General features: G+C 50.9%; 8 protein-coding genes across 8 annotated transcripts; 4 read left to right on the top strand and 4 right to left on the bottom strand.

Annotated features, from left to right (window-relative positions):
- Positions 1–65: 65 nt before the first annotated feature.
- P170DRAFT_479742 (uncharacterized protein) lies at positions 66–6,542 on the top strand (the record flags this gene model as incomplete). Its single annotated transcript, XM_024853712.1, has 7 exons — positions 66–341; positions 531–964; positions 1,367–1,610; positions 1,682–3,717; positions 4,805–4,859; positions 4,940–5,320; positions 5,382–6,542. 7 exons carry the CDS (start codon positions 66–68, stop codon positions 6,540–6,542), a joined length of 4,587 nt encoding a protein of 1,528 aa, XP_024700523.1.
- Positions 6,543–6,604: 62 nt separating this feature from the next.
- On the bottom strand, positions 6,605–8,954 carry P170DRAFT_416273 (uncharacterized protein). The gene is made up of 10 exons (XM_024847112.1): positions 8,615–8,954; positions 8,456–8,559; positions 8,126–8,387; positions 8,030–8,060; positions 7,894–7,975; positions 7,790–7,827; positions 7,633–7,730; positions 7,187–7,581; positions 6,943–7,108; positions 6,605–6,879 (listed from the first exon to the last, which is right to left on the bottom strand). The coding sequence occupies exons 1-10, from the start codon at positions 8,643–8,645 to the stop codon at positions 6,686–6,688; spliced, it is 1,401 nt and encodes a 466-aa protein (XP_024700522.1). The 5' UTR covers positions 8,646–8,954; the 3' UTR covers positions 6,605–6,685.
- P170DRAFT_275524 (uncharacterized protein) lies at positions 8,546–8,968 on the top strand. Its single transcript, XM_024843167.1, has one exon. The coding sequence runs from the start codon at positions 8,658–8,660 to the stop codon at positions 8,883–8,885; it is 228 nt and encodes a 75-aa protein (XP_024700521.1). The 5' UTR covers positions 8,546–8,657; the 3' UTR covers positions 8,886–8,968.
- A 428-nt stretch (positions 8,969–9,396) lies between these two features.
- P170DRAFT_479740 (NAD-dependent succinate-semialdehyde dehydrogenase) lies at positions 9,397–11,048 on the bottom strand (the record flags this gene model as incomplete). Its single annotated transcript, XM_024853711.1, has 4 exons — positions 9,397–9,499; positions 9,553–10,822; positions 10,886–10,973; positions 11,028–11,048. 4 exons carry the CDS (start codon positions 11,046–11,048, stop codon positions 9,397–9,399), a joined length of 1,482 nt encoding a protein of 493 aa, XP_024700520.1.
- Positions 11,049–11,397: 349 nt separating this feature from the next.
- Positions 11,398–13,619, bottom strand: P170DRAFT_513257 (uncharacterized protein; the record flags this gene model as incomplete). The annotated part of the gene is made up of 2 exons (XM_024855086.1): positions 12,900–13,619; positions 11,398–12,315 (listed from the first exon to the last, which is right to left on the bottom strand). The coding sequence occupies exons 1-2, from the start codon at positions 13,602–13,604 to the stop codon at positions 11,398–11,400; spliced, it is 1,623 nt and encodes a 540-aa protein (XP_024700519.1). The 5' UTR covers positions 13,605–13,619.
- Positions 13,620–13,856: 237 nt separating this feature from the next.
- Positions 13,857–15,581, top strand: P170DRAFT_416264 (4-aminobutyrate aminotransferase; the record flags this gene model as incomplete). Its single annotated transcript, XM_024847111.1, has 4 exons — positions 13,857–14,150; positions 14,211–15,095; positions 15,149–15,230; positions 15,303–15,581. Exons 1-4 carry the CDS (start codon positions 14,011–14,013, stop codon positions 15,579–15,581), a joined length of 1,386 nt encoding a protein of 461 aa, XP_024700518.1. The 5' UTR covers positions 13,857–14,010.
- A 366-nt stretch (positions 15,582–15,947) lies between these two features.
- Positions 15,948–18,624, bottom strand: P170DRAFT_440362 (Zn(II)2Cys6 transcription factor). The gene is made up of 7 exons (XM_024850062.1): positions 18,528–18,624; positions 18,431–18,462; positions 18,266–18,374; positions 18,008–18,219; positions 17,867–17,955; positions 17,203–17,810; positions 15,948–17,136 (listed from the first exon to the last, which is right to left on the bottom strand). Exons 1-7 carry the CDS (start codon positions 18,608–18,610, stop codon positions 16,137–16,139), a joined length of 2,133 nt encoding a protein of 710 aa, XP_024700517.1. The 5' UTR covers positions 18,611–18,624; the 3' UTR covers positions 15,948–16,136.
- A 65-nt stretch (positions 18,625–18,689) lies between these two features.
- On the top strand, positions 18,690–21,996 carry P170DRAFT_458732 (plasma-membrane proton-efflux P-type ATPase; the record flags this gene model as incomplete). Its single annotated transcript, XM_024851817.1, has 4 exons — positions 18,690–18,738; positions 19,237–19,514; positions 19,573–19,803; positions 19,852–21,996. The coding sequence occupies 4 exons, from the start codon at positions 18,690–18,692 to the stop codon at positions 21,994–21,996; spliced, it is 2,703 nt and encodes a 900-aa protein (XP_024700516.1).
- Positions 21,997–22,086: the final 90 nt, after the last annotated feature.

Below are 22,086 nucleotides of genomic sequence, written 5' to 3'. Positions count from 1 at the left end.
TGACTCGTTTTGGCCCCTATCTGGTGCTAGTCCAGCGACTTTCGTCCTAGCCAACTTAGTCCACCATGGCCTTCAAGAACGGACTTAGTGAACGCCTCGATGAGCTGCGATTCCCTTCTCCGCGTTCGCCTCCGTCCGAATCCCAGTTCCCCGGTTATACCTCGCTCTCTCCGAGCCACTCCAACTTCGTGTCCGCGTTTTCGCGTCCGTCGGGCGATGTTCGTGCCAACCTTCAGCGCCGATTCACGACGGACTCCAGCAAGCTTTCGTCATGGAGCTACCTGAATCACCTCGGAGGCGCCGCTCCCCAGGTCCCGGACCCGCTAGATTTACTGTCATCGGTAAGCCCTGTATTTCGCTCTAATTCCATACACTCACCTGGTTTGGGCCTTGACGGCTGGTCTGCCGGACGTTTGGTGAAGCTTCACGTTCCCCCAACTTCCTGACAGGCCTCCCATCCATTCCCCCCTGTCACTATATCGTTAATCTTTATCCTCAATCCCCCTAAACCCAGCTGATTTCCTACCCAGTTCGAAAAGAAACGCCAGCACATCGAGTACATGCGAGAGCAAAAGAGGAGGTTTGAAGAAGACATGAAGCTTCTTGATCTGCAACACGAGAAGGAAAAACTTGAGATGGATCAGCTTGCGAAACGCCTGGCGAAGGCTGGCATTTCTGGTCCGGCAAGTGAGCCTACGACTCCTCCGGATGCTCGTGAAAATGGCTTTCCTGGGGGCTTCACGCGCCCGACTCGCTTTTCCACTTCCAGCGTCACTTCATCTCCCGGCTTCTTCAACGTCTTTGCTCCGTCGCAGGTGACCAGTCCCCCAGGCCAGGCAGACAATACCTCTTCTCATACCCCAACAAACCGTTTCTCGGTCCACTCCGTTCCAGGATCTCGCAGAAACTCTGAGATGGAAGACTTTGGCCAGGAGCCTGCTTCACCTTTCCGCCCAGGTCCTTCGTAAGTCCCATAGACTCTCTTTCATTTCTTTCTTTCACTTCACTCACTCCATTCACCTGACCACTTTTCCACTATTCACTCCTCCCCTCTTTCCTCTCACTTGCACCTTCCCATCTTTCCCTCTCTTCCTTTCACTCCTCCCTGTCTGCTCGCCTACTAGTCCTTTTGCTCTCTGTTTCCCAGGAATTTGGCAGGGAATGCCCCGATTTGGGTAGATCGGATGTCATCGTTTGTCTATTGTCCTGGGTGAATCACTCGGCCTGTCCCCATTGTAGTTCACTCTATTTCAGTTCTCTGTTGACATTGTGACTTTCCTATTGTCTTCGTTTTCCCGCATCTCATCCCATCAAATTTGTCATCACTGCCATCAGACTCGTCATCAATACTAACTACAATTGGTAGCATTCATCGCTATTCAATGCCTTCGGCTGGCTTGGGTTCGCAGATCCGCCCAAATACCTCGAGCTTCTCCAACAACTCGGGTCTCGAATCCTTCAACGCGGCCAAATTTCTTTTCAACGACGAAGATAGGGCCACTCTCAAAGAAGAGGATCGAATCCCTACCCCTGACATCAAGAGTTATCTGCAACTTACCGATCCTGACGACAAATTCCCAACTCTGTCGCGTAGAGACGACTCGGGTTTGGTAGGTTTTTTTCTTTTTCTTTTCTTTGCTAATCATCCCGTGGTTTTTCCTGTTGCTGACAATACCTTCAGTTGTCCGCAAACTCAGACGCATTGGATCTTGCGAACTCCAAGACTCCTAATCCGGAGAATTGGAATTCCCACAGTCGGCATCGCACTTCTCACCAAAGCATGCCACAAAACGCACTCAACATGTTTCGACTTGACCAGATTGGAAGCTCCAACAACGAGTCCAACTCCAACACACCGAATCCGTCCAAACACGCTGCCCGACACTCCCTGGAAGCCAATCTTCTTTACAGCTCGGAGGGGAACCAGGATAACATGGCTCCAAATGCTTCCTCGGGCCGACCTAACTCCCTCCAGTCCTCTTACTCGACAAATGACCTTCCCACTGTCAAGGGAGATGGGTTCAACCCGGCTATCACGCCCCCCAAAACGCACGCCGAGCAGATTCATCAGCACAATGCCAACCTGGGACGCATTCCATCTGCTGCCACGACCCCTCGCCAGCAGCGTGACTCTCCGGAGCGGGATGACGCAAAACTAAATGGTGCCCGGGCCCAGACAACTGCTCTTCAAGCCAATGCGGCTCCCTTTGGCCCTCAGATTGCTGCTGCCTCCGCCCCCGGAACGAGTCCCACTGCGCCTGCCCCGGCAACTGGTTTCCAGCCACCATTTTACGGCTATGGTCTCCAGACCTACATGGGAGCCCCAGTTCCAGTTAATGGACAGATGCAGAATTACAGTCCCAACGCTTCCTACAACGGTTACCCCCCTTATGGAAACTTCCGGCTCGCCGAGAACCCGGCAAAAGGAGCTTCTTCTCGCCGTGCTACCGAAAGTGACTCTGCTCAGCTTTCACGCTTCACCAACTTCCCCCTTGAACATTACCGGGGAGAGCTGTATGGTCTGTGCAAAGATCAACACGGTTGTCGATACTTACAGCGGAAACTGGAGGAGCGTAGCCCGGAGCACGTGCAGATGATCTTTGAAGAAACCCATGTGCACGTTGTGGAGCTGATGACTGATCCTTTTGGTAACTACTTGTGCCAAAAGCTGCTTGAATACTCCAACGACGAACAGCGGACAGCATTGATCAACAATGCGGCCCACCAGCTCGTTAAAATTGCTTTGAATCAGCATGGGACCAGGGCTCTGCAAAAAATGATCGAGTTCATCTCTACTTCCGAACAGACCCAGACAGTGATCCATGCTTTGCAGGATCACGTCGTCGAGTTAGTTCAGGACCTGAACGGCAATCACGTTATTCAGAAATGTCTCAACCGTCTTTCCGCCGAGGATGCCCAGTTCATCTATGACGCCGTCGGTGGCAATTGCGTTGTTGTCGGAACCCATCGTCATGGATGCTGTGTCCTGCAGCGCTGTATCGATCATGCTTCAGGCGAGCAGCGGGCTCGGCTTATTGCCCAGATCACTTCGAATGCCTTTGCCCTCGTCCAAGATCCCTTCGGCAATTACGTGGTGCAGTACATCCTTGATCTGGCCGAGCCTCGCTTTACTGAGCCCCTGTGCCAAACCTTCCGAGGAAACATCCCGGCCTTGTCCAAGCAAAAGTTTAGCTCTAACGTGATTGAAAAATGCCTTCGGACTGCGGAATTCCAAATCCGCCGCCAGATGATTGACGAGATGTTGGCCGGGGCTGAGCTTGAAAAGATGCTCCGTGATTCTTTTGCAAACTATGTCGTCCAGACTGCCATGGATTTCGCGGACGCCGATACTCGGACTCGCATCGTGGATTCTATCCGCCCCATTCTACCGTCTATTCGCCAGACTCCTCACGGCCGTCGTATTGCCGGTAAGATGATGGCTTCCGAGGGTTCTGGGAGAGGAAGTGCGTCGACGAGTGGGCAGGTTACCCCCAACGAGATGAACTCAGCGCAGCTCCCAGGACCTTTGCAGAAACCATTCCTGTATCAACAAAACCCTTTCCCCATCAGCTCCCAGTTTGGGGCTCAAAACTATGTTCCTGCTTCGGGAACTGGCTCCGCTTCGAACACCCCGTCCGGTGGGCCCAGCGAAAACTCTTCAGCCATGTTCCCTACCGTTCAGCAACCTAACGGCGGCCTTGGTGCGCAGGGTCAGCTGTATGCATACTTTTGAGCGTTTTCCTCGCGTCAAAAGAGTGCTGGTTGTTGTGCACCTGAACTGTACTCATATTCGAGATGACGCTACGATCTTCATGACTTACGGCCAACGTAACACATTACCATGTCAAGATCTCTTATCTTTTATGCAAATTGGTTTGCATCTTGGAGGATTCATATGAGCTATATTCTGTAGTTCATGATACAGGGATCGAAATGCCTTACGTCTTGTATTCTTGCAACGCTTTGAATGATCATGTCTATCATGTCTTTTGAACTTTTTGAACGTTTTTGTTTATTCACTTTTTTTCTCTTCTTGGCTTCTGTGTTTTATCCCCAATCTTTGTTTATTGTTTCCTCCCCATCATTTGTTCTTCCCCCAGTTCTCCCGAGTTATCCTAGGATGCTTTTGCCCAAGGTGACCATGGTGGAAGCAATGTTCTCAATAGTTTTCTTTTCTGTCATCTTTCCCCTCATCTCAGGCCTTTTTTCCAGACAATTGAACCGAAACTGTGCTTTTATGGATTTTGTTCTGTTCCTGTTTTCTCGTTTGTACTGCTCCATGCCCTGCTTAATTCTTGGAACCTGCGCACCCGTTCGGTTGGTAGCGTTGGCATTCTCGGCCATTGGACTCAGAATTGGACTGTCAGTTGAGAGGTGCGAGAAGCCCGGAGCTTTTGTTTTTCGAGAGCGGGTTTTCTCCGCGTTGGCCTTTCCCCAAGTTTGGTGCATTTTGGGACGACGATCGCTGCATGGTTTACCATTCACTATGATTTTGAGCCTGTTCCAACAGCATTCGGTAGAATAGATGTACCCATACGTTTAGCAATCACAATGCTCTATCTCCACATCATGTCTGGGCCTGACTTCCATAGAATGACTACAGACTTATCAAGAGACAAACACGGCAGGCGGTCTGGGCCGCCACGTGACTGCGCATGTGAAGACTCGCGTTCCTCCGGCGATAAGATCAAGTCGCGCGGAGCCTCCGAGTCAAGCTTTCCCTGCCTCGACCCTTCTCTCCATCCCGACTACTTTCTCGCTGTAGCTGATGCTTCCGACTGAAATATCTCGGTCCCTGGGCCAGCAATGGCCCTGTCGTGAACTTCAAACCAGGCAGCTTGTCACTCTTCTCGCGGTATGTTTGTGCCACTATCCCTCCCGCGCTCTCAAGGGCCTTTGACCCCAGGATGAACTTGCTGATTTTTCGCCTCACGTTTAGCCCAATGTCCCTAATCCGCCAGCCGTGGTTGTTCATGGTATTTCCGCCACATGCAAGTCTTCCATTGTCCGCGGCGTTCTATCTTCCCTCGAAGTCCCCCATGCCGTCATTCGAAGCACAGAGTGTATCACCGGTCGCCATCTATTGACGAAGATCCTCTGGGGAGCGTTGGAAGCACTCGGCCAACAAAGCGAGTGGGAGAAATATGGAAAGGGGCGATGTGAAAATGTCAGCGGTCTTGCCGTGCTTCTTAGCCAGTGTTTGGCGTCGCGATCAACGAGCAACGGCGCGGAGAAATTCGTCTTGGTCTTAGATGGGATTGATAAGCAACGAGAGGCTCCTCCGACGCTGTTAGCAGCGCTGGCAAGGCTCGGCGAAATTGTAAGTATATTTCGAGCAGCTGCTTCGGCATGGTCTGTTGAGCACATCACTGACTGGGCAGATTCCGTCTCTCTGCGTTGTTTTGCTCCTCAGCTGTGCTCCACGGCCTTTGTTTCTGCAAACTGCCGGTGTCCCGCATATCAACTTCCCACCGTATACGCGCAAGGAGGCAATCACAATTATCTTAAAGTCAGGGCCACCAGCGGCTGCCAACGTCTCCGACGAAACAGCCTCTAGGTTGTATCCACACTTTGTGTCGGCCATCTATGATTCTTTGGTTGGACCGACGGCAGGCTCGATCTCTAATTTTCAGTCGATGTGTGATAAGCTCTGGCCGCAGTTTGTATCTCCCATAAGCAATGGCGAAACGCCGCCCGGAACCGGCGCCGAATGGGACTTTTCCCGGCTTCTGGTCCGGAATCGAGCTTTATTCCGACAGCATGGCGAAGCCGCTCTCGTTCATCACATCGTCACAGAAGAATCAGACCCGTCTGTCAATGGCTTGGTCTCGAAACCGTCTTTAGCGGCCGTGTCCGCCCCTTCTCCCCTCCCGACCCTGCCATACTTCGCAACCCTAATACTCACCTCCGCATACTTATCCTCTCACATCCCTCAAAGGCTCGACACAATCTTCTTCTCCAAATTCTCCTCTTCCTCACTTTCTGCGCGTAACAAGCGTGCTCATCACAGAAGACGTCTCAAGGTCCTATCTCAGGCTCAGGCAGAAGACGCCCGAGAGGCCAGCCAGGGCCCAGCCACCCCTAGCAAAAAGGGCAAAAGACAAAAGACTCGTATCACGAAATCTACCCTTGAATCTGCCTTTGCCACTTCATCCGCCACCACCTCTGCCGCCGGTGGAGCTGCCGGTATCACGGGCCCATCTACCATCCTCACGGCGCGTCCTTTTCCTCTAGAACGGTTGATTGCTATTTATCATGCTATCGACCCCAACCCCCCGGCCAATCCCATCCGAATGGCCGCCGTTTCCGATGCAATCTACTCAGAGCTTGCCACGCTACGTCGACTACGATTGGTCGTGCCCGCCTCCGGCCGCGATAGCGGTGGTCGCATGGGTCTGGGATCGGGCGGTGCTAGCAGTGGTAACACGACCGCCGACGCCGGAGAAAAATGGTGTGTCAACGTCTCCGGTGACTGGATTGGAGAAATGGCCAAGAGCATCGGGGTCGAGGTCGGAGAATGGTTAGCCGGTGGGCTGGATTGAAAAGCATCCCGATATATCCTGTAATACTAAGAAAGTCTAATGAAGATATCAACTTGAGTAATCATTTGATTCGATATATTCCAGACTATTTTATGACTCCGAATATATAGACGAGACTAACCCCTCCAGAGACAGAACCGGAATCACCAAATCCACTGATCCACCGTATCCTGAGAACAGACCAATATACTGGGGGTTTGAGGGCCATGGACTGATCCATCGCCGGGTTCAAAACAGACAGAACTGATAGGGTGCCGATACTGGTATTTAGACAAGGGCGAAGATACCTGCGCGCCGGTGCGAAGCGAAAACAACTGAATTTTGCGCTCGTCGGAAGCTTTCAAATGGGAGTCAGTATCCTCGACCGTATCCAGAAACTCGACATTGAATTAAGACGTACCACTTGCGAGAAGACCCAGCTCCGAACTGATGTCAAAGTCCGGGATGAAATCGGGCGTGTAATCCGGAAACGTGAGGTAGGGTGTTGTCGAGGTGTGGTGTTTATTATGAGGGTTCGGATTGCGCTGGAGACCGTTGGGTGGGAAGCGGATGTCGTACATTTTGAGCTGGGAAAGGAGTTAGGGTCTAGTGTCCAGTTTCATTGTATCTGGGAAATGGAGATGCGAGGAGGGGATTAAACTAACCGAGTTCAAGCCGCCGACGACAAGACGGTATTCGTCGACTTTTTTGATCTTCACAACGGCATGATTGTGCTGTAGTCGGGTCGCTGTTCCTCCGCTACGAAGGTCGTGGAGAAAGATGGCCGAGTCCTTGAGACCCGCGGCGATCACGTCGGAAGATAGCCACTCGACGCTGCTGACGAGGGCATGAGAAGAATCGACCCGTCGATGCATGATTGGTTTCCCGGTGAACACGTCGCTAGCAAAAGGCTTCTTGGAAAGAGCCCAGTAACTCCCGAAGCCCTCGAGTGTATGAAGGCCGTCGGATGTTCCGATGGCGAAGACAGGCTTGCTTCCCTCCGGACATGCGGCGGAGCACCATAGCGAGGCTGCTGTGCGGAGACGGATGGGATGCGAAACTAGAGGGCAGTAATAAGTGACTGGTCATCCTTTAAGGGGTATTGACATACAAGAAGGTGGCCATCGATAATCGCCACCCTCATCAGGGTCAGGCAGCATTCGAGGTGCAAGGAATGAGTCGCCGTTGGGACCGCTATCCATGGTTGCTCTAGAGATTGGTTAGAACGGAAGACGAGGAGTTCGCATTCACTGAAAGAAAGTCCTTACAAAATGTACCCTGTATGGCTTAGGGATATCGACGAAAGCTAAAATAACGCTTGTCAGCGCATAGAAAACAAAGTGAATCATTCAGTATTTGGTTGAAAGCTCACTCTGTATGGCTCTTTGAAGAGCACTCGTTCCATGGTACGGTTGTACGTCCAGTCCTCTTGGTCACAATCGGGAAAGCATACTCTAGGATTTTGGTTAGTACGATGAAATCAAGGCATTATTCGAAGTTTGACTCACGAGACTGATGATTCCCCGCCACGATGGCCACCTTCGAAGAGAATCAGTAGTGGCTCAGAAGACAGCGGAATACCGGCAAGGTGTTGGAAAACGCACTGGCAACCAAAATCCCAGAGCGCTTATTGCGCAGGACTTGCTTGATGGAATAATCATCCGGCCAGGGTTCAAATTGATGCAACTGATTCCGATGAAACTGGCTTGCATAGAGCAATCCCCGTTGCTCTTGGCGGATGCTCTTCGAGACAGGCCGACCTTCGACCTCCCTTCCGATTCCAAGGAGAGGGTTTTCCAAGAAAGCGGCTTTCTTGATCTTTTCTTTGGTCAGCCTCTTCGATAGATGGATTTTCCTTTGATTTCTCTGCGCACATAGGTTGATATTAGCTAGAGCACACTTCAATATCCAGGACGTAGTACTCGGGGAACAACCTCCTGGTCTACGCGTTTCCGTTTTACAGCATCCTTGGAATACTGAGATCCGGGCGCGGCTTTGTGGCTCGCCTGGATTTTGAAGTACTTGTTTTTCTCCGGGTCTGCTGAACGGTCAGCAATATCAAGACGAGGCCAAACTTCTGCCGGGTGACTGACCGTAGTAAAACCCGGGGATATCTCGATTCATGATTCCTATGTAATGACGGTATGTACAAGATCAAGAAAAAAAATATCAACGGGAGAGGAGATATGTGCCGGAGGATATGGCCAGCGAGTATTTTCAGCTATACAGATTGGACTTCCTCGTTATCGGTCAACTGTCCAGCATAATCATGTGACGCTGAAGCTCTGGAGTCGTAGATGGGCTGCAACTATCTTCATAGTCTGGTGGTGGGGGGTCAAGATGCGTGACCCTTGCTTAGGGTGACATAGCGACCTTCCGAGGTCGATAATGGATGAAATTCGAAGTCCTCGGGCACTTTGCGGCCAATGGAAGATGAAGCAAGCGATCTTCCGGGGATGTGCGATATTGAAAAGTCCGGTAGTGGCTATGACGTCCTAGGCCTGCTTATGTCAGCGCCTCCCGCCTCGCTTCTTTGTACGGAGTTTCAAGTGGTGCTCGAGGGTCGTATTTTGGGGGTCTATTTTGGATTATTGGTTTCGATGGAGGTCCTTTTGTAGAGGACTTGCGTTGGTCGTGTCGCCTGGTGATCTGGTGGAGGTGGATTAAAGAGTATGGGCATCACTAGGCGATATGGCAGGTAGTAGTGCAGCATGAACTGCTACTATATATTTTGCTTGGTTCGCTTCGGATTGTCCCCTCAGGCAGCGACTGTTACCTCCAGTACTTCTGTTCTTCCAACCCCCCTCCTATTATTCTTTACCTCCTTTCCAACCTCTTCCTCCTATCTCCCTTACAACCTCCTCCGCAATTTGATCTACACAATCCCTCCCAATGTCATGCTCTTTACATGAACAAACTCGTCAATGCCATACTTGCTGCCCTCCCGACCAAATCCACTTTCTTTCACGCCACCAAACCTGTGTTTACACGTCAGAAGCAATCAAAAAACACATCTTGTGATGGTACTTACGGAGAGGCCACGTCGCTAATGATGCCGGTGTTGATGCCCACCATACCAACTTCCAGTGCCTCCGCCACTCGAAATACTCGCTGCACATTGCGAGTATAGACATAGGCTGCCAATCCGACCTCACAGCGATTTGCTTGTTGAATCACTTCATCCTCCGAGTCGAACGCGAAGAGTGCAGCCACGGGACCAAAGGTCTCTTCGGATGCCACGAGCATCTCGTGTGTCATATTAGTGAGAATGGTTGGCGGGATAAAACTTGGTCCCAGATGTTCCAGGCGCTCGCCACCGACCAAGACTCGAGCCCCCTTCGATTTGGCATCTTCGATGTGCGCAATCACTTTATCAGAAGCGACTTGGTGGATCAGAGGCCCGTGGGTGACACCTGGCAGAAAACCAGGTCCCACGCGGAATGCCTTGACTGCTGTCTTGAGTTTGTCGGCAAATTCGTCATAATGGGATCGATGAACATATATGCGGTTGGCACAGACACAAGTCTGCCCTGTTCCTCGGAATTTGGACAAAATCAATCCTGAGACAGCAGCGTCCAAGTCCTCCACATCGTCAAACACGATAAACGGCGCATTGCCTCCCAATTCCCAGGATCCTCGTTTCAGAGTGGATGACGTCTGGCTCATAAGGAGCTTCCCTACGCGCGTTGAGCCCGTGAATGATACCTTTCTGATAAGATGATGATTGGTAAGTTCGTGGCCAACTTCCACGGTGTTTTTCAGTGCAGTGACGACGTTTATCACACCTTGAGGAATACCTGCGCGGTGAGCCAGCTCAGCCAAGGCGTTTGCGGTAAATGGTATCTCTCCAGGACTTTTCGCAACGACTGTACATCCTGCAGCGAGAGCAGGGCCAATTTTGCGGGTTATCATCGCAGCTGGGAAATTCCAGGGCGTAACCAAACCACAGACTCCAACCGGCTCCTTCACGGTAATCACACGGTTCCCGGGGACAGAGACGGGGATACTATCGGCATACAACCGAGGTGCTTCTTCACTGAACCACTCGATGAAGGCGGCTGCATAATTAACCTCGCCTCTGGCCTCTGAAAATGCCTTTCCATTCTCCCAAGTGATTAACGTGGCCAGGTCTTCTTGATTCTGCAAGATGAGATCGAACCACTTTCTCAACATCCGAGCTCTGTCCCGAACTAGAGTCTTTCGAAAGGATTTGAAAGCTTCTGCCGCGGCATTGATGGCCTTGTCCGTATCAGAGGAACTAAATTCTGGGCACGTTCCAATCATTTCATTGGTGGCAGGATCTATTCGTCAATGCGACATCAGCAAAATGGACTTCGAGAACCAGTCACTCATGCCCATCTCACCGAAGACCTGAAATGTCTTTCCGGTATTGCTACCAACCCAAGATCCATTAACGTAGCATTTTCCAATAAGCAAAGATTTGTCTTTCAACTAACGGAAGAAGTGAGAAACGTGTTATCCGAAAGAATATTTTGCTTGACATACCTCGGGAACTTTGTGCTCCATGGTGAATTTATTCGTTATTGTGATTGTCAAGGTTTATGAATCAAACAACCTGAATCGATGGCCAATATGAGCTTATTGAAATTTCATGGCTAATTGGATTGAATGGCTTTAATAGTGATTGCTCAGACCTTCGACCCGGTCCGGTGCACCATCACTCGGGCCGTGTTGAACAGTCCTTTCCGGGGTTTGGAATAATTCCTGTTCGGAAACCAGCCCTCATCTGGGAACGCCTTCTAAATATTATAATTTCTAAGAAAATGCCCAAAAAATGACGTCGAAATTAAGATCCGAGTTCATGATGTACGGAGTATTCTATGTTCTGTTTCTCTAACTACCGATCACTGTGACTCTAACCTTCATGAATGCCTAACCCAAACATACGGGTGCTATTGTTCCATGCTGCCTGCGCTACTTCTTCCACCGAAATGCCTTTCAGCCCGGCCACAACAAGAGCCACTCGTTCGATGGTGCAGCTCTCGTTTCGAGTTTTGACCATCTGGCCGGCCACAAATTTGTTATGCTTTCGGGAGGCGGGCAATGACCGAGCACTTGCCAGATAGGGGGCGATTTTCTCATCGTTGCTTAGCACTTCGCACCAAGGGGCGTCGGTTTCCAGGTGCAAGTTCTTCAGTGGAATGTGGCGCACCATATCCAATTGGTCTTCAGTTCGGAAGCAGACCCCGTTGACACTGATATCCAGGCCCAGGTCTACCAACTGGTGCATTTCCTCCGTCGAGCCGGTAAAAGAATGAACCAGTCCACCTCGCGGAAGTCTGGGCAGGTATGGTCGAATGATGTCAATAAAATCGGAGCATGATTCGCGCACATGCAGAAAAAGTGGAAGATCCATTCGGGTGGCCAACTCCAGCTGGTCACGAAATGCCCGCTGCTGCGAAGCTTTGTCCGCACGATCTAGATACTCATAGTCAAGCCCAATCTCACCAAATGCCACGAGGGGTGACGGACTTTCGGCTAGAAGTGTTCTGCCGAGCTCTTCGACAGCTCGCAAATGGTCCACGCCATCTTTGCCGTCGTAAATCTCCCCCGCATGATAGGGATGCACTCCCAATGTCAAAGTGCACACGTTCGGAAACTCCCTCACCACCTTGAGATTTTCGTGAGCCCCTGCTAGGGTCATCGTGGTTAGCATCACCTTCTCGCAGCCATATTCCTGAGCCCTCTTCAGTACCTCGCCAAAATCTGGCTCATGGTACCTCTTCCCCCGGTAGATGCCCTGGAACTGGTCTGCAGTGAAAGTCACAGCAACCTACATAGGGAGCAAATGTTAGCCTTTGGCCTTGAGAGCTAATTGAGATAGAAGACGTGCATCAGCAAATCGGAGCGATTGAGCCATTTGGAGTGGAAATGTGTCTTGTCGGCAGGAATGGATGAAGCGTCGTCTGGCTAGTAGTTGAAGTGGATCCTTCAAGCCGTTCAAGTATCGCGCGAACGCCAGACTGTCGGATAGGAACTTCTCGCAAGGTCGCCCTTTCACTGAGGGAAGCGTGAGATCAGTGGCTGGAACCGTCTATTGAGACAAATTTCAATTCTTGAGACAGGAGGCGGATACTAAACGACACGTCTTCGCGATTTGAAGCGGAGAAACTAAAATCTCTGGCGCTTTTCGTAGCCTCGGGTACACGTACCCGGAGGCCTTCGGAAGCCCTAAAGGCTGGTATCAACTTTGCAATCAACTTTGCAGAACAGGAGTTGCTTTCGAATTCATTGCATTGTCTCCAAACACTAAGTGACTGAGGAGGTGTCCGGTTGGAATAGCAACATGAACGCAAAACAAGAATAAAAAATAGCATCCACGCAAGCCACATCATTTGATGATCCTACTTTCTAAACTTTCTCCACAGCATCAGCCATGTCCCCCAAGGTATCGAACCGCCAGTCATAAACCGTCTCAGACAGGTTACCCATCACAGCTCCTGGTCGCTCAATCCAGACCGATTTAATCTCCATCTTTCGGGCCGGGTGGTGGTCGTGGAACTGACTTTGTGCTGTCTGCAACACTTGCTTTGGCTCCACATTGAATTGCGCCTTGACAGCTTGTAACATATGATAGAAGTTGCGGAGGTCTGGCTTATACGAGCCAACATCTTGGGCGGTGATGACAAGATCGAAGTGGACGCCCTGCAGACTGCCGGCGTTCGTCTTCTCAAATGACCCTCGGTCGACGTTGGACAGCACAACCAGTTTATAATGCTTTCCCAGCCGCTTCAGTGCCTCGACCGTGTCTGGGAAGGCGGGCCAGTGCCCAACAGACTCGCCAAATATGCGGCTCTCCTCCTCGGTGGGTTTGCTCAACCCCAGCCGCTCGGTCAACTGGGGGTGCACGGTGGCCAGTAGTTGATAATAGGGCAGATGAGGTGTCATGGTCTGCTGCGCTCGCTCAAGTTCATGATATGTTTTGAGGAGATGCTCGCGAGAGAACTGAGCATTGTCCTTCTTGAGAGCGGGCTCAAACGCGGCCAGTACTCCACTTTCCCAGTCGATCAGAGTGCCGTATACATCGAAAGAGAGAAGGCGGTAATCAGCGAGCTGCGACATTTTGAAGCTTCAAGGAATCCGGGTAGACAAGAGAAAAATGATTAGGATGATGGTGTCGTTGGACTTATCATCAGCATAAATTTGCGGGGTTTATATGCATTCGTCCGTCCCCGAGGCCGTCCATCCGGGTACATGTACCCGACCAGCCGGAAGGCAGATCGGCCATGCTCTTTCGACTCGTGCCGGCATATTTTGACACATTTTGACACATTCACGGTCCCGGATCTTTGGGGTCCGATTTCCGGACCGGGCCTGATGAATTACCCGGGATCGAGTGACGCAGCTGCAACAGATGGTCATATAAAGCGTTGAATTCCAACAACGCGTATCTAACATAGTACTACTCCCTAAACCGCGCGATTCCCCCGTTGATCTTGGGCCACTGTTGCATTTAACAACGACTACTATGGCTGAGATAAATGGTCCTTCTGTCCGGACCGCCGTCCCAGGACCGCTCACAAACAGCTCCAAGACAGAGCTGGACACCATCTTCGATGCCAGAACTGTGCAGATGGTGATCGACTATGACAGAAGTTCTGGAAATTAGTAAGTCATCCCATAGCCGACTACTATGCTGTGTGACTGAGCATAAATCTTCATATCTAGTTTAGTTGATGTCGATGGTAACACATATCTGGATGTCTACGCCCAGATCGCCTCGATCCCTGTGGGATATAACAACCCTACATTGATCAAGGCAGCGCAGTCACCTGTCATGGTCTCAGCCCTGGTTAATCGCCCAGCGATCGGAAATTTTCCTTCTCATCACTGGTTGAATATTCTGCGCGAAGGACTCATGCGCGTGGCTCCACGCGGATGCACGCAGGTCTTTACGGCGCAATCGGGATCGGAAGCCAACGAGCTGGCTTTCAAGGCCACTTTCATGGCATATCAGCAACGATTACGAGGCTCCACTCCATGGTCTGATCATGAGCTAGAATCTGTCATGAATAACCAGGGGCCCGGGACCCCCGAGTTGGCTATTCTGAGCTTCAAAAACTCCTTCCACGGCCGAGGGTTCGCTAGTCTATCCGCCACGCGCTCCAAGCCGGTGCACAAAATGGATATTCCCGCGTTCAAATGGCCGCAGGCCACTTTCCCTGCGCTCAAATACCCATTGGACGAGCATGAGGAAGAGAACAAACAGGAAGAAGCGCGCTGTCTGCTGGAAATCAAGCACATTGTCGATTCCTGGCACTGCCCTGTAGCCGGGATCATTGTGGAGCCGATCCAAAGCGAGGGCGGCGACAATCACGCCTCCCCGCAGTTTTTCCAGGAATTGCAAGCCATCACAAAGTCTCGCGGGATGAGTCTTATCGTCGATGAGGTTCAGACTGGCTTTGGAGCCACGGGCAAGTTCTGGGCTCATGAACATTGGAATCTGCCCTCCGCACCGGACCTCGTCACTTTCTCCAAGAAAGCGCAGACGGCGGGTTACTTTTTCAGTGACAGTAATCTTCGACCGGATAAGGCGTATCGCCAGTTTAATACGTATGACTCAAGCCCCAATCTCATACTCATTTGCTAACAAGTATGCGATCCAGCTGGATGGGCGATGCTGCCCGAGTCATCATGTCCAATGCCGTGGTTGACGAGATTCTCAGCAAGGATCTAGTCTCAGAAACTGTAAGTTCTCGAAGACAGGAAGAGCCATGGTACCCTCATATACAATACCTGACACTTTCCATCAAAAAACAGGCCCGCATTGGCAATATACTCTACGACAACATCGCCTCCTTGGCCAGCCGGTATCCGAACTTCATCCTCAACCTCCGAGGCAAGGGCAAAGGCACCTACATCGCGTTTGACACCCCTGATTCTAGTGCCTTGCTGAAAGAGATGCGGAGCTTGGGAATCAATATCGGTAGTTGCGGTGTTTCGACTATTCGTCTGCGCCCAATGCTCATCTTCAAGGAATGTCATATCTCGCCCTTGCTTGAAGCCCTGGAGACCGCATTCTTGAGATTGCAGGGTTAGTCTTATTTTTTTGAGACAGCTGGAATCATATTGCTGGATCCAATGCATTCATCGTGGCTAGCTACTCACGGAGTATTTCTAGGCCTGTATGGGATTGGCTCTTTTCAAATGCAATGGTGTTTCTAGAATGGAGCCATGCTGTCCGTGCTTTTGGGTTGATAGAACTGAAGGTTATATCTTTCTTTTTTCCACCGAAGTGGACTGACAAATCATATTTTCCCCCTTGAGAGCTCACCGTAGGTTCCGACTATTCAAGGCCAGGATTAGCTCTTACAAATTCACAAAATAGACTATCATAAGATTAGAATTCTTGTAGATACTAGCTTCTAGAGCCGACTTGAAATTCAGATAAAACAGCTGCTGGGGTCTTATGCCAGGGCCCATGCAAAGATAAACCGAACTTTCATACCTCGAACAAACAGTCTGAGTGGGGTCCACGAATACGTGTGAGTTGACATTAAATCACCCAAGCTCCCCATCCATGGACTAGGATAAACTACCTATTCAGGCATATATAAGGCTTCGTCTAAGCCAGCCCCAAGGCTGAGCTGATTCTCATAAAGGCCACTCTGTTGGCAATTCAAATTCATCCGAAGCAGGAATAGACGCAAAGGCATTCAACTCCTGAGGGAAAGAAGACAGGAACCCATCAAAAGAGGGAATATCATCGCCCATAGTTCCAGGGACCTCGATGTTTTCTGGCTCGAGACCAGGAAGCGAGATGGATGTTAGAGGCTCCCCACGCCAGAGTTGGGCCCATCGTCGAAACTGGTCATAGCCGGAGTCTGAAGGCGCGCAGTTCTGCTCAGACTCACCACGGCGGTCGAGTTGTAGTCGAGCCCGCTCTAGTGCCTCGATTACGGCCACTTCCGAGCGAGCCGACTCAAGTCCAACGCATATTTGCCTGATGAGTGTCATACCTCGGGCTATGGCGCTACAGAGCCTTTCTGAGGAATCATCGATGAGCCGCTGAGCAATGAGAGCCAGTAGAGCGGCTCGACAAGAGCTAAACTCTGTGTACGAGACCCGAGCTAGGCCTACAGAATTTTGCAAGAGCTGACAAAGGTCGATAATCCGAAGACAGGCTTGTACGCAGTCGTCCGATAGAAGCTTTGCGGTTTCAGAACGAATGTCACCTGTGGACATCCGAGCGGATGGCCCTGGATGCAAAAAGAGAAAGGGTCGACCAATATATATGGTAGCGGTAGTATAGGTGAGTTCAAGGTGCACATTGCAGCGGAATAGAGGCCCGCTAGGGTTGAGATCCCTACAATGAATCTCAACAGGCAGTGAGGCCCACCAGTCACAAAGCTCGGTGCGGATGGTGCGTAGTTCCTGGAGATGTTGGGTTTGTTGAATTCGTGGGCATCTTCGCAAGCGCAGAATAACACGTGCTAATTTACTTAATTGATTGGTCAAATAGATATTGGCAATTATGTTTGGCAAGTTTGAGACACCGTTGGAGGGCCGGAGGCCAGTGACCTCGGTAGGCATATCGGCATCAGTATCGACTCGAGATACGGATACAGGTCGGCCATGCAGTATACTAATCCGGCTATTTATGAGAGATGTTAGCGGGGCGTCGTACATCACTCGGAGCAACTCATCCAACATTCTGTACCTTTCTAATGAATATGCAGACCACCATAGGCGGTTTCGAAGCTCGACGGATAGGGGATCCAACGAGACTCCGGAATACTTGCGGTGCATGCCATTTTGGACGGCCATCTTGATCGCAAGCCCATAATATGTGTACGCCAGGCCTGATGTATCAATGGGTAGGGTGTAGACCCCAAGGAGTAAGAAGGCCTGGACAGTTTCCACTGAGGCGATAGTAATCATGTCTGGAATCAACCGGCACGAGAATCTGTAAAGCTCCAAACCAATATGATCGTCTGGGATTTCTTCCGAAGAGGGAGTTTTGGCCTGTGTTGGCCTAGTCTGCATGTAGGCAAATTGGGTTCCTATGGCAAAGGTCATGAGAAGTGTGCAAATCCAACCAGTATCTTCGATAGTGAAAGGCTGATTGGTAGTATAATAAAAGTTCATCTTCTGCCGAAAGGTAGTCTCGTCGAAATAGAAATAGTTGGTCTGCGCGAATTGCAAAAATGTGTCCGTCAGGAATTCGGCTACATCCCTAGGGGGGAAGTACATCATGGATGACGTGACAAATGAGTTGGAGGATTGCAGACCTGTGGCCCGGAAGAAGCCCTTTGTCGTCTCTGGACCCTGCGCCGTCGCTGTCAGTAGGTGATAGCTAGGTATTTGAAATATGAGTGACATGCATCCGGCTGCTCACGACCATTACCAATATTCTGTAATCTGCGACGAATCGCCTTGGAGAAATTCCAATGAGATAATTCGCCAGAATAATCTAGATGCATTATCAACAACAGGCCATGTGTAATTTGCAAGGGTGTGCATACGCATCATGCTTGTAGATAGTGGCTCGAGTGAATAACTTTCCGACATGGCCTGGCCATCTGAAAATTCCGCATCCTGGGATATGGAGTCATCACGCTCTTTCTCCAGCATATCTGCAATTTCTTGCAGATTCCGACTGGTGAACGACACATCACCCATGAAATGCTGAATGATTCTCTCCATTTGGTGCTCTCGATTCGACATCTCATTTTCGCTTGCGCACGTAAGCTAAGAATTAAACACTAAAGGCGTTTATTTACCTTGGTAGGGAGGCCCTTTCCGATGGCCCGGGTGCTGGCGGTTGAATGCTCTCAAACCGACATGTTCTCTTGTATTGCTGACAGCGTGCACAAGGCAAGCCGCCTTGGCCTAAATGAACATGTGTTACCATATGGAATCGCTCGCTATAGCCTAGGGAGACATACATTTCTCTTTATGCTGACGACAAGGAAGACAGCTAGAGTCGGCATCCCATGACGTAGTCAGTGGAAGCGGGTTGGAAGACATTGAACGAGGACCTACGCTCGCGCAGCTCTCTTGCGCAGTGAGTCAGGAACGCGCGGCCTTCTCTGCCGACCTCGTCGCCGAGGTAGTTCTTGGTCCATATGCTCCAGTTGCTGGATGGTTGGCGGTGGTCAAAGGCCGGAATGTTGGGAGGAACGAGGGAAAGGAAGAGGCCGAAGAATGTCGACGCTGGAAATGGCCGGTTCGACACCTGAGGCACCGACATCAGGTGAGAACGGCTGCCCTACCACTCGAGCAGGACTCTCGACTACAGGTCCTCAAAATACCGAAGCTTGTGCCGTCACAGAATTTCCTGGTTATATCTTATGAGATGCACTCGCGTAAAGGCTAATTCCGGAGCAGTTGCCGTGCGTCGAGCCCATCGAACCACCCCCGTCTCTCCTTCCTGTCCGGTCTCTGACCTTGTGTATTCCCTCACCTGTAGGGACTTCAATCCTTTCCCCTCCGTCTCGGCGTCATAATCCTTTACCTTGAATAGCGCTATTGAATAGTCTCTAGCTTGTACCCTCCGGCATTTTCATTCCATATTCACTAGGGTTTCGCCTTTTCGTTATGCTATCCCGAGCTAAGACAGCCCCTCCTAGGGTGCCTCAAGATCACAAGACAAAGGTCCAAAGAGATGACTTGGAAATTGAAGAGATCAAAGACGAGATAATCACTTCAATCACACACGAAAAAGTCTCTTTGCCCGATATCGACGAAGAAGAAAACGATGGCGAGGACGAGAACATCGACACGCTCATTGACGAACTCCGATCACTCGATGGCCACAGCGACCTTGATGGACCGGGTCCGAGCGAAACATGTCCTTCTGCTGGCATATCTCGAGACTTCCCCGAGGTAGACAGCAAAATTGGCCTGAGTGAGGATGAAGTTGCACAACGCCGTAGAAAATATGGATTGAACCGAATGAAAGAAGAGAAGCAAAACATGTTCGTGAAGTTTCTGTCATACTTTGTGGGCCCGGTTCAGTTTGTCATGGAGGTATGCTATCTATATGCTCCTGTATGTTGTCCTTGTTGCTGACTCGGGCAAAATTAAGGCTGCAGCGATTTTGGCGGCTGGCCTGCGAGATTGGGTGGATTTTGGTGTCATCTGTTCTCTGCTCCTGCTCAATGCATCTGTGGGGTTCATTCAAGAATTCCAAGCGAGCTCGATTGTGGACGAGTTGAAGAAGACGCTGGCTCTGAGAGCGGTCGTCTTGCGTGGTGGCACACTGATGGAGATCGATGCTTCGGAGGTTGTTCTAGGAGATATCTTGGAGATAGAAGAGGTAGCAGGATTTTATCGCTCTATCGCTTCAACAGCTGACGTGATTTAGGGTACTATCATCGCTGCCGATGGCCAGGTGCTGTCAAGCAGTGCCCTTCAAGTGGATCAATCCAGAATAACCGGCGAATCTCTTGCAGTAGACAAGCATGAAAATGACATCTGCTATGCCTCGTCCGCGGTGAAACACGGTACCGCACGACTTGTGGTCACGGATATTGGTGATTCCACTTATGTGGGACGGGCTGCAGCATTGGTTCATGCGGCCTCATCTGGCACAGGCCACTTCACGGAAGTTCTGAACGGCATCGGAATTGTCTTGTTGGTCCTGGTGGTCTTAACTTTGCTCGTGGTGTGGGTTTCCTCGTTCTATCGATCTAACGGTATTATCACAATTCTCGAGTTTACCTTGGCCATTACGATTATCGGCGTGCCTGTCGGTTTGCCAGCTGTGGTGACCACCACCATGGCTGTGGGTGCCGCTTACTTGGCCAAGAGAAAAGCGATTGTGCAGAGGCTTTCTGCAATCGAGTCTCTTGCCGGCGTTGAGATCCTCTGCTCCGACAAAACCGGAACATTGACGAAGAATAAACTCTCCCTGTCCGAGCCCTTCACCATGCCTGGTGTCGACCCCGAGGATCTCATGCTCACGGCCTGCTTAGCCGCCTCGCGCAAAAAGAAAGGCTTAGATGCAATTGACAAAGCATTCATTCGCGCACTATCTGGCTACCCCAAAGCAAAAGCGGCTCTTACTCAGTATAAGAAACTGGCATTTCATCCATTCGATCCCGTCTCCAAGAAGGTCACAGCAGTGATGCGGTCTCCTCAAGGAGAACGAATAGTCTGCGTTAAAGGGGCCCCTCTTTTCGTGCTGAGGGCAGTAGAAACGGATCATCCTATTCCGGACGAGCTTCAGACGGCGTACAAGAACAAAGTGTCCGAGTTTGCATTGCGTGGCTTTCGCTCCCTCGGCGTGGCTCGCAAGCGCGGCCATAGCCAGTGGGAAATCCTAGGCATTATGCCCTGCTCAGACCCTCCAAGGCATGACACGGCAAAGACTATTCACGAAGCGAAGACTCTGGGTTTGTCCATTAAGATGCTGACAGGAGATGCCGTGGGGATCGCCAAAGAGACCTCTCGGCAGCTTGGGCTAGGAACCAACGTATACGATGCGGAGCGCTTAGGCCTTGGGGGAAGAGGAACCAGCATGTCCGGATCCGAGGTCTATGATTTCGTCGAGGCTGCGGACGGTTTTGCAGAAGTCTTTCCGCAGCACAAGTACAACGCCGTAGATATTCTCCAGCAACGTGGATACCTGGTGGCCATGACGGGGGATGGTGTCAACGATGCCCCGTCCCTCAAGAAAGCAGACGCCGGGATTGCCGTCGAAGGCTCCTCAGATGCAGCGCGATCCGCGGCGGATATTGTGTTTTTGGCCCCGGGATTGTCGGCCATCATCGACGCTTTGAAAACCTCGCGACAGATCTTTCACCGAATGCACGCCTACGTGGTTTATCGGATTGCCCTGTCATTACATCTCGAGATCTTCCTGGGACTCTGGATCGCCATCATGAACGAGAGCTTGAATTTGCAGCTTGTGGTTTTCATTGCCATCTTCGCCGACATCGCAACACTGGCAATTGCATACGACAATGCCCCGTATTCGAAGACCCCGGTGAAATGGAATCTTCCCAAGTTGTGGGGTATGTCGGTTCTTCTCGGCATCGTGTTGGCAACTGGCACCTGGATTGCACTGTCCACCATGATATCAGAGGGCGAGGACGGAGGAATTGTGCAGGATTATGGAAAACGAGACGAAGTCCTATTCCTGGAGATCTCCCTGACGGAGAATTGGCTCATTTTCATCACACGTGCGGAGGGACCGTTTTGGTCGTCGATTCCCTCATGGCAGCTGGCGGGTGCTGTTCTGGTAGTCGACTTAGTAGCGACTTTCTTCTGCGTTTTCGGTTGGTTTGTCGGCGGTCAGACTTCGATCGTGGCGGTGATACGCATCTGGGTATTCTCGTTTGGCGTCTTTTGCATCATGGGGGGTCTTTACTATCTGCTGCAAGGCTCGACGGCTTTTGATCGCATCATGCATGGTCAAAGCCCCCGAGCCCACACGATCAAGCAGCGCCAGCTAGAAGACTTTAGTAAGAAGCGCCCTCGGTCTGCACGGTTTAGCCCTCTAAGCTAATACCTGCTAGTGGTGTCAATGCAACGAATATCGACGCAGCATGAAAAATCTTCGTTGACGGGGAGAGACAATGGGTCAGTCTCTCACCGG

The sequence above is a fragment of the Aspergillus steynii genome (assembly GCF_002849105.1).
Source record: "Aspergillus steynii IBT 23096 chromosome Unknown P170scaffold_8, whole genome shotgun sequence".
Classification (NCBI taxonomy): domain Eukaryota; kingdom Fungi; phylum Ascomycota; class Eurotiomycetes; order Eurotiales; family Aspergillaceae; genus Aspergillus; species Aspergillus steynii.
Note: the sequence above shows the minus strand (reverse complement) of the source record. Positions and strands in the feature narration are given on the sequence as shown.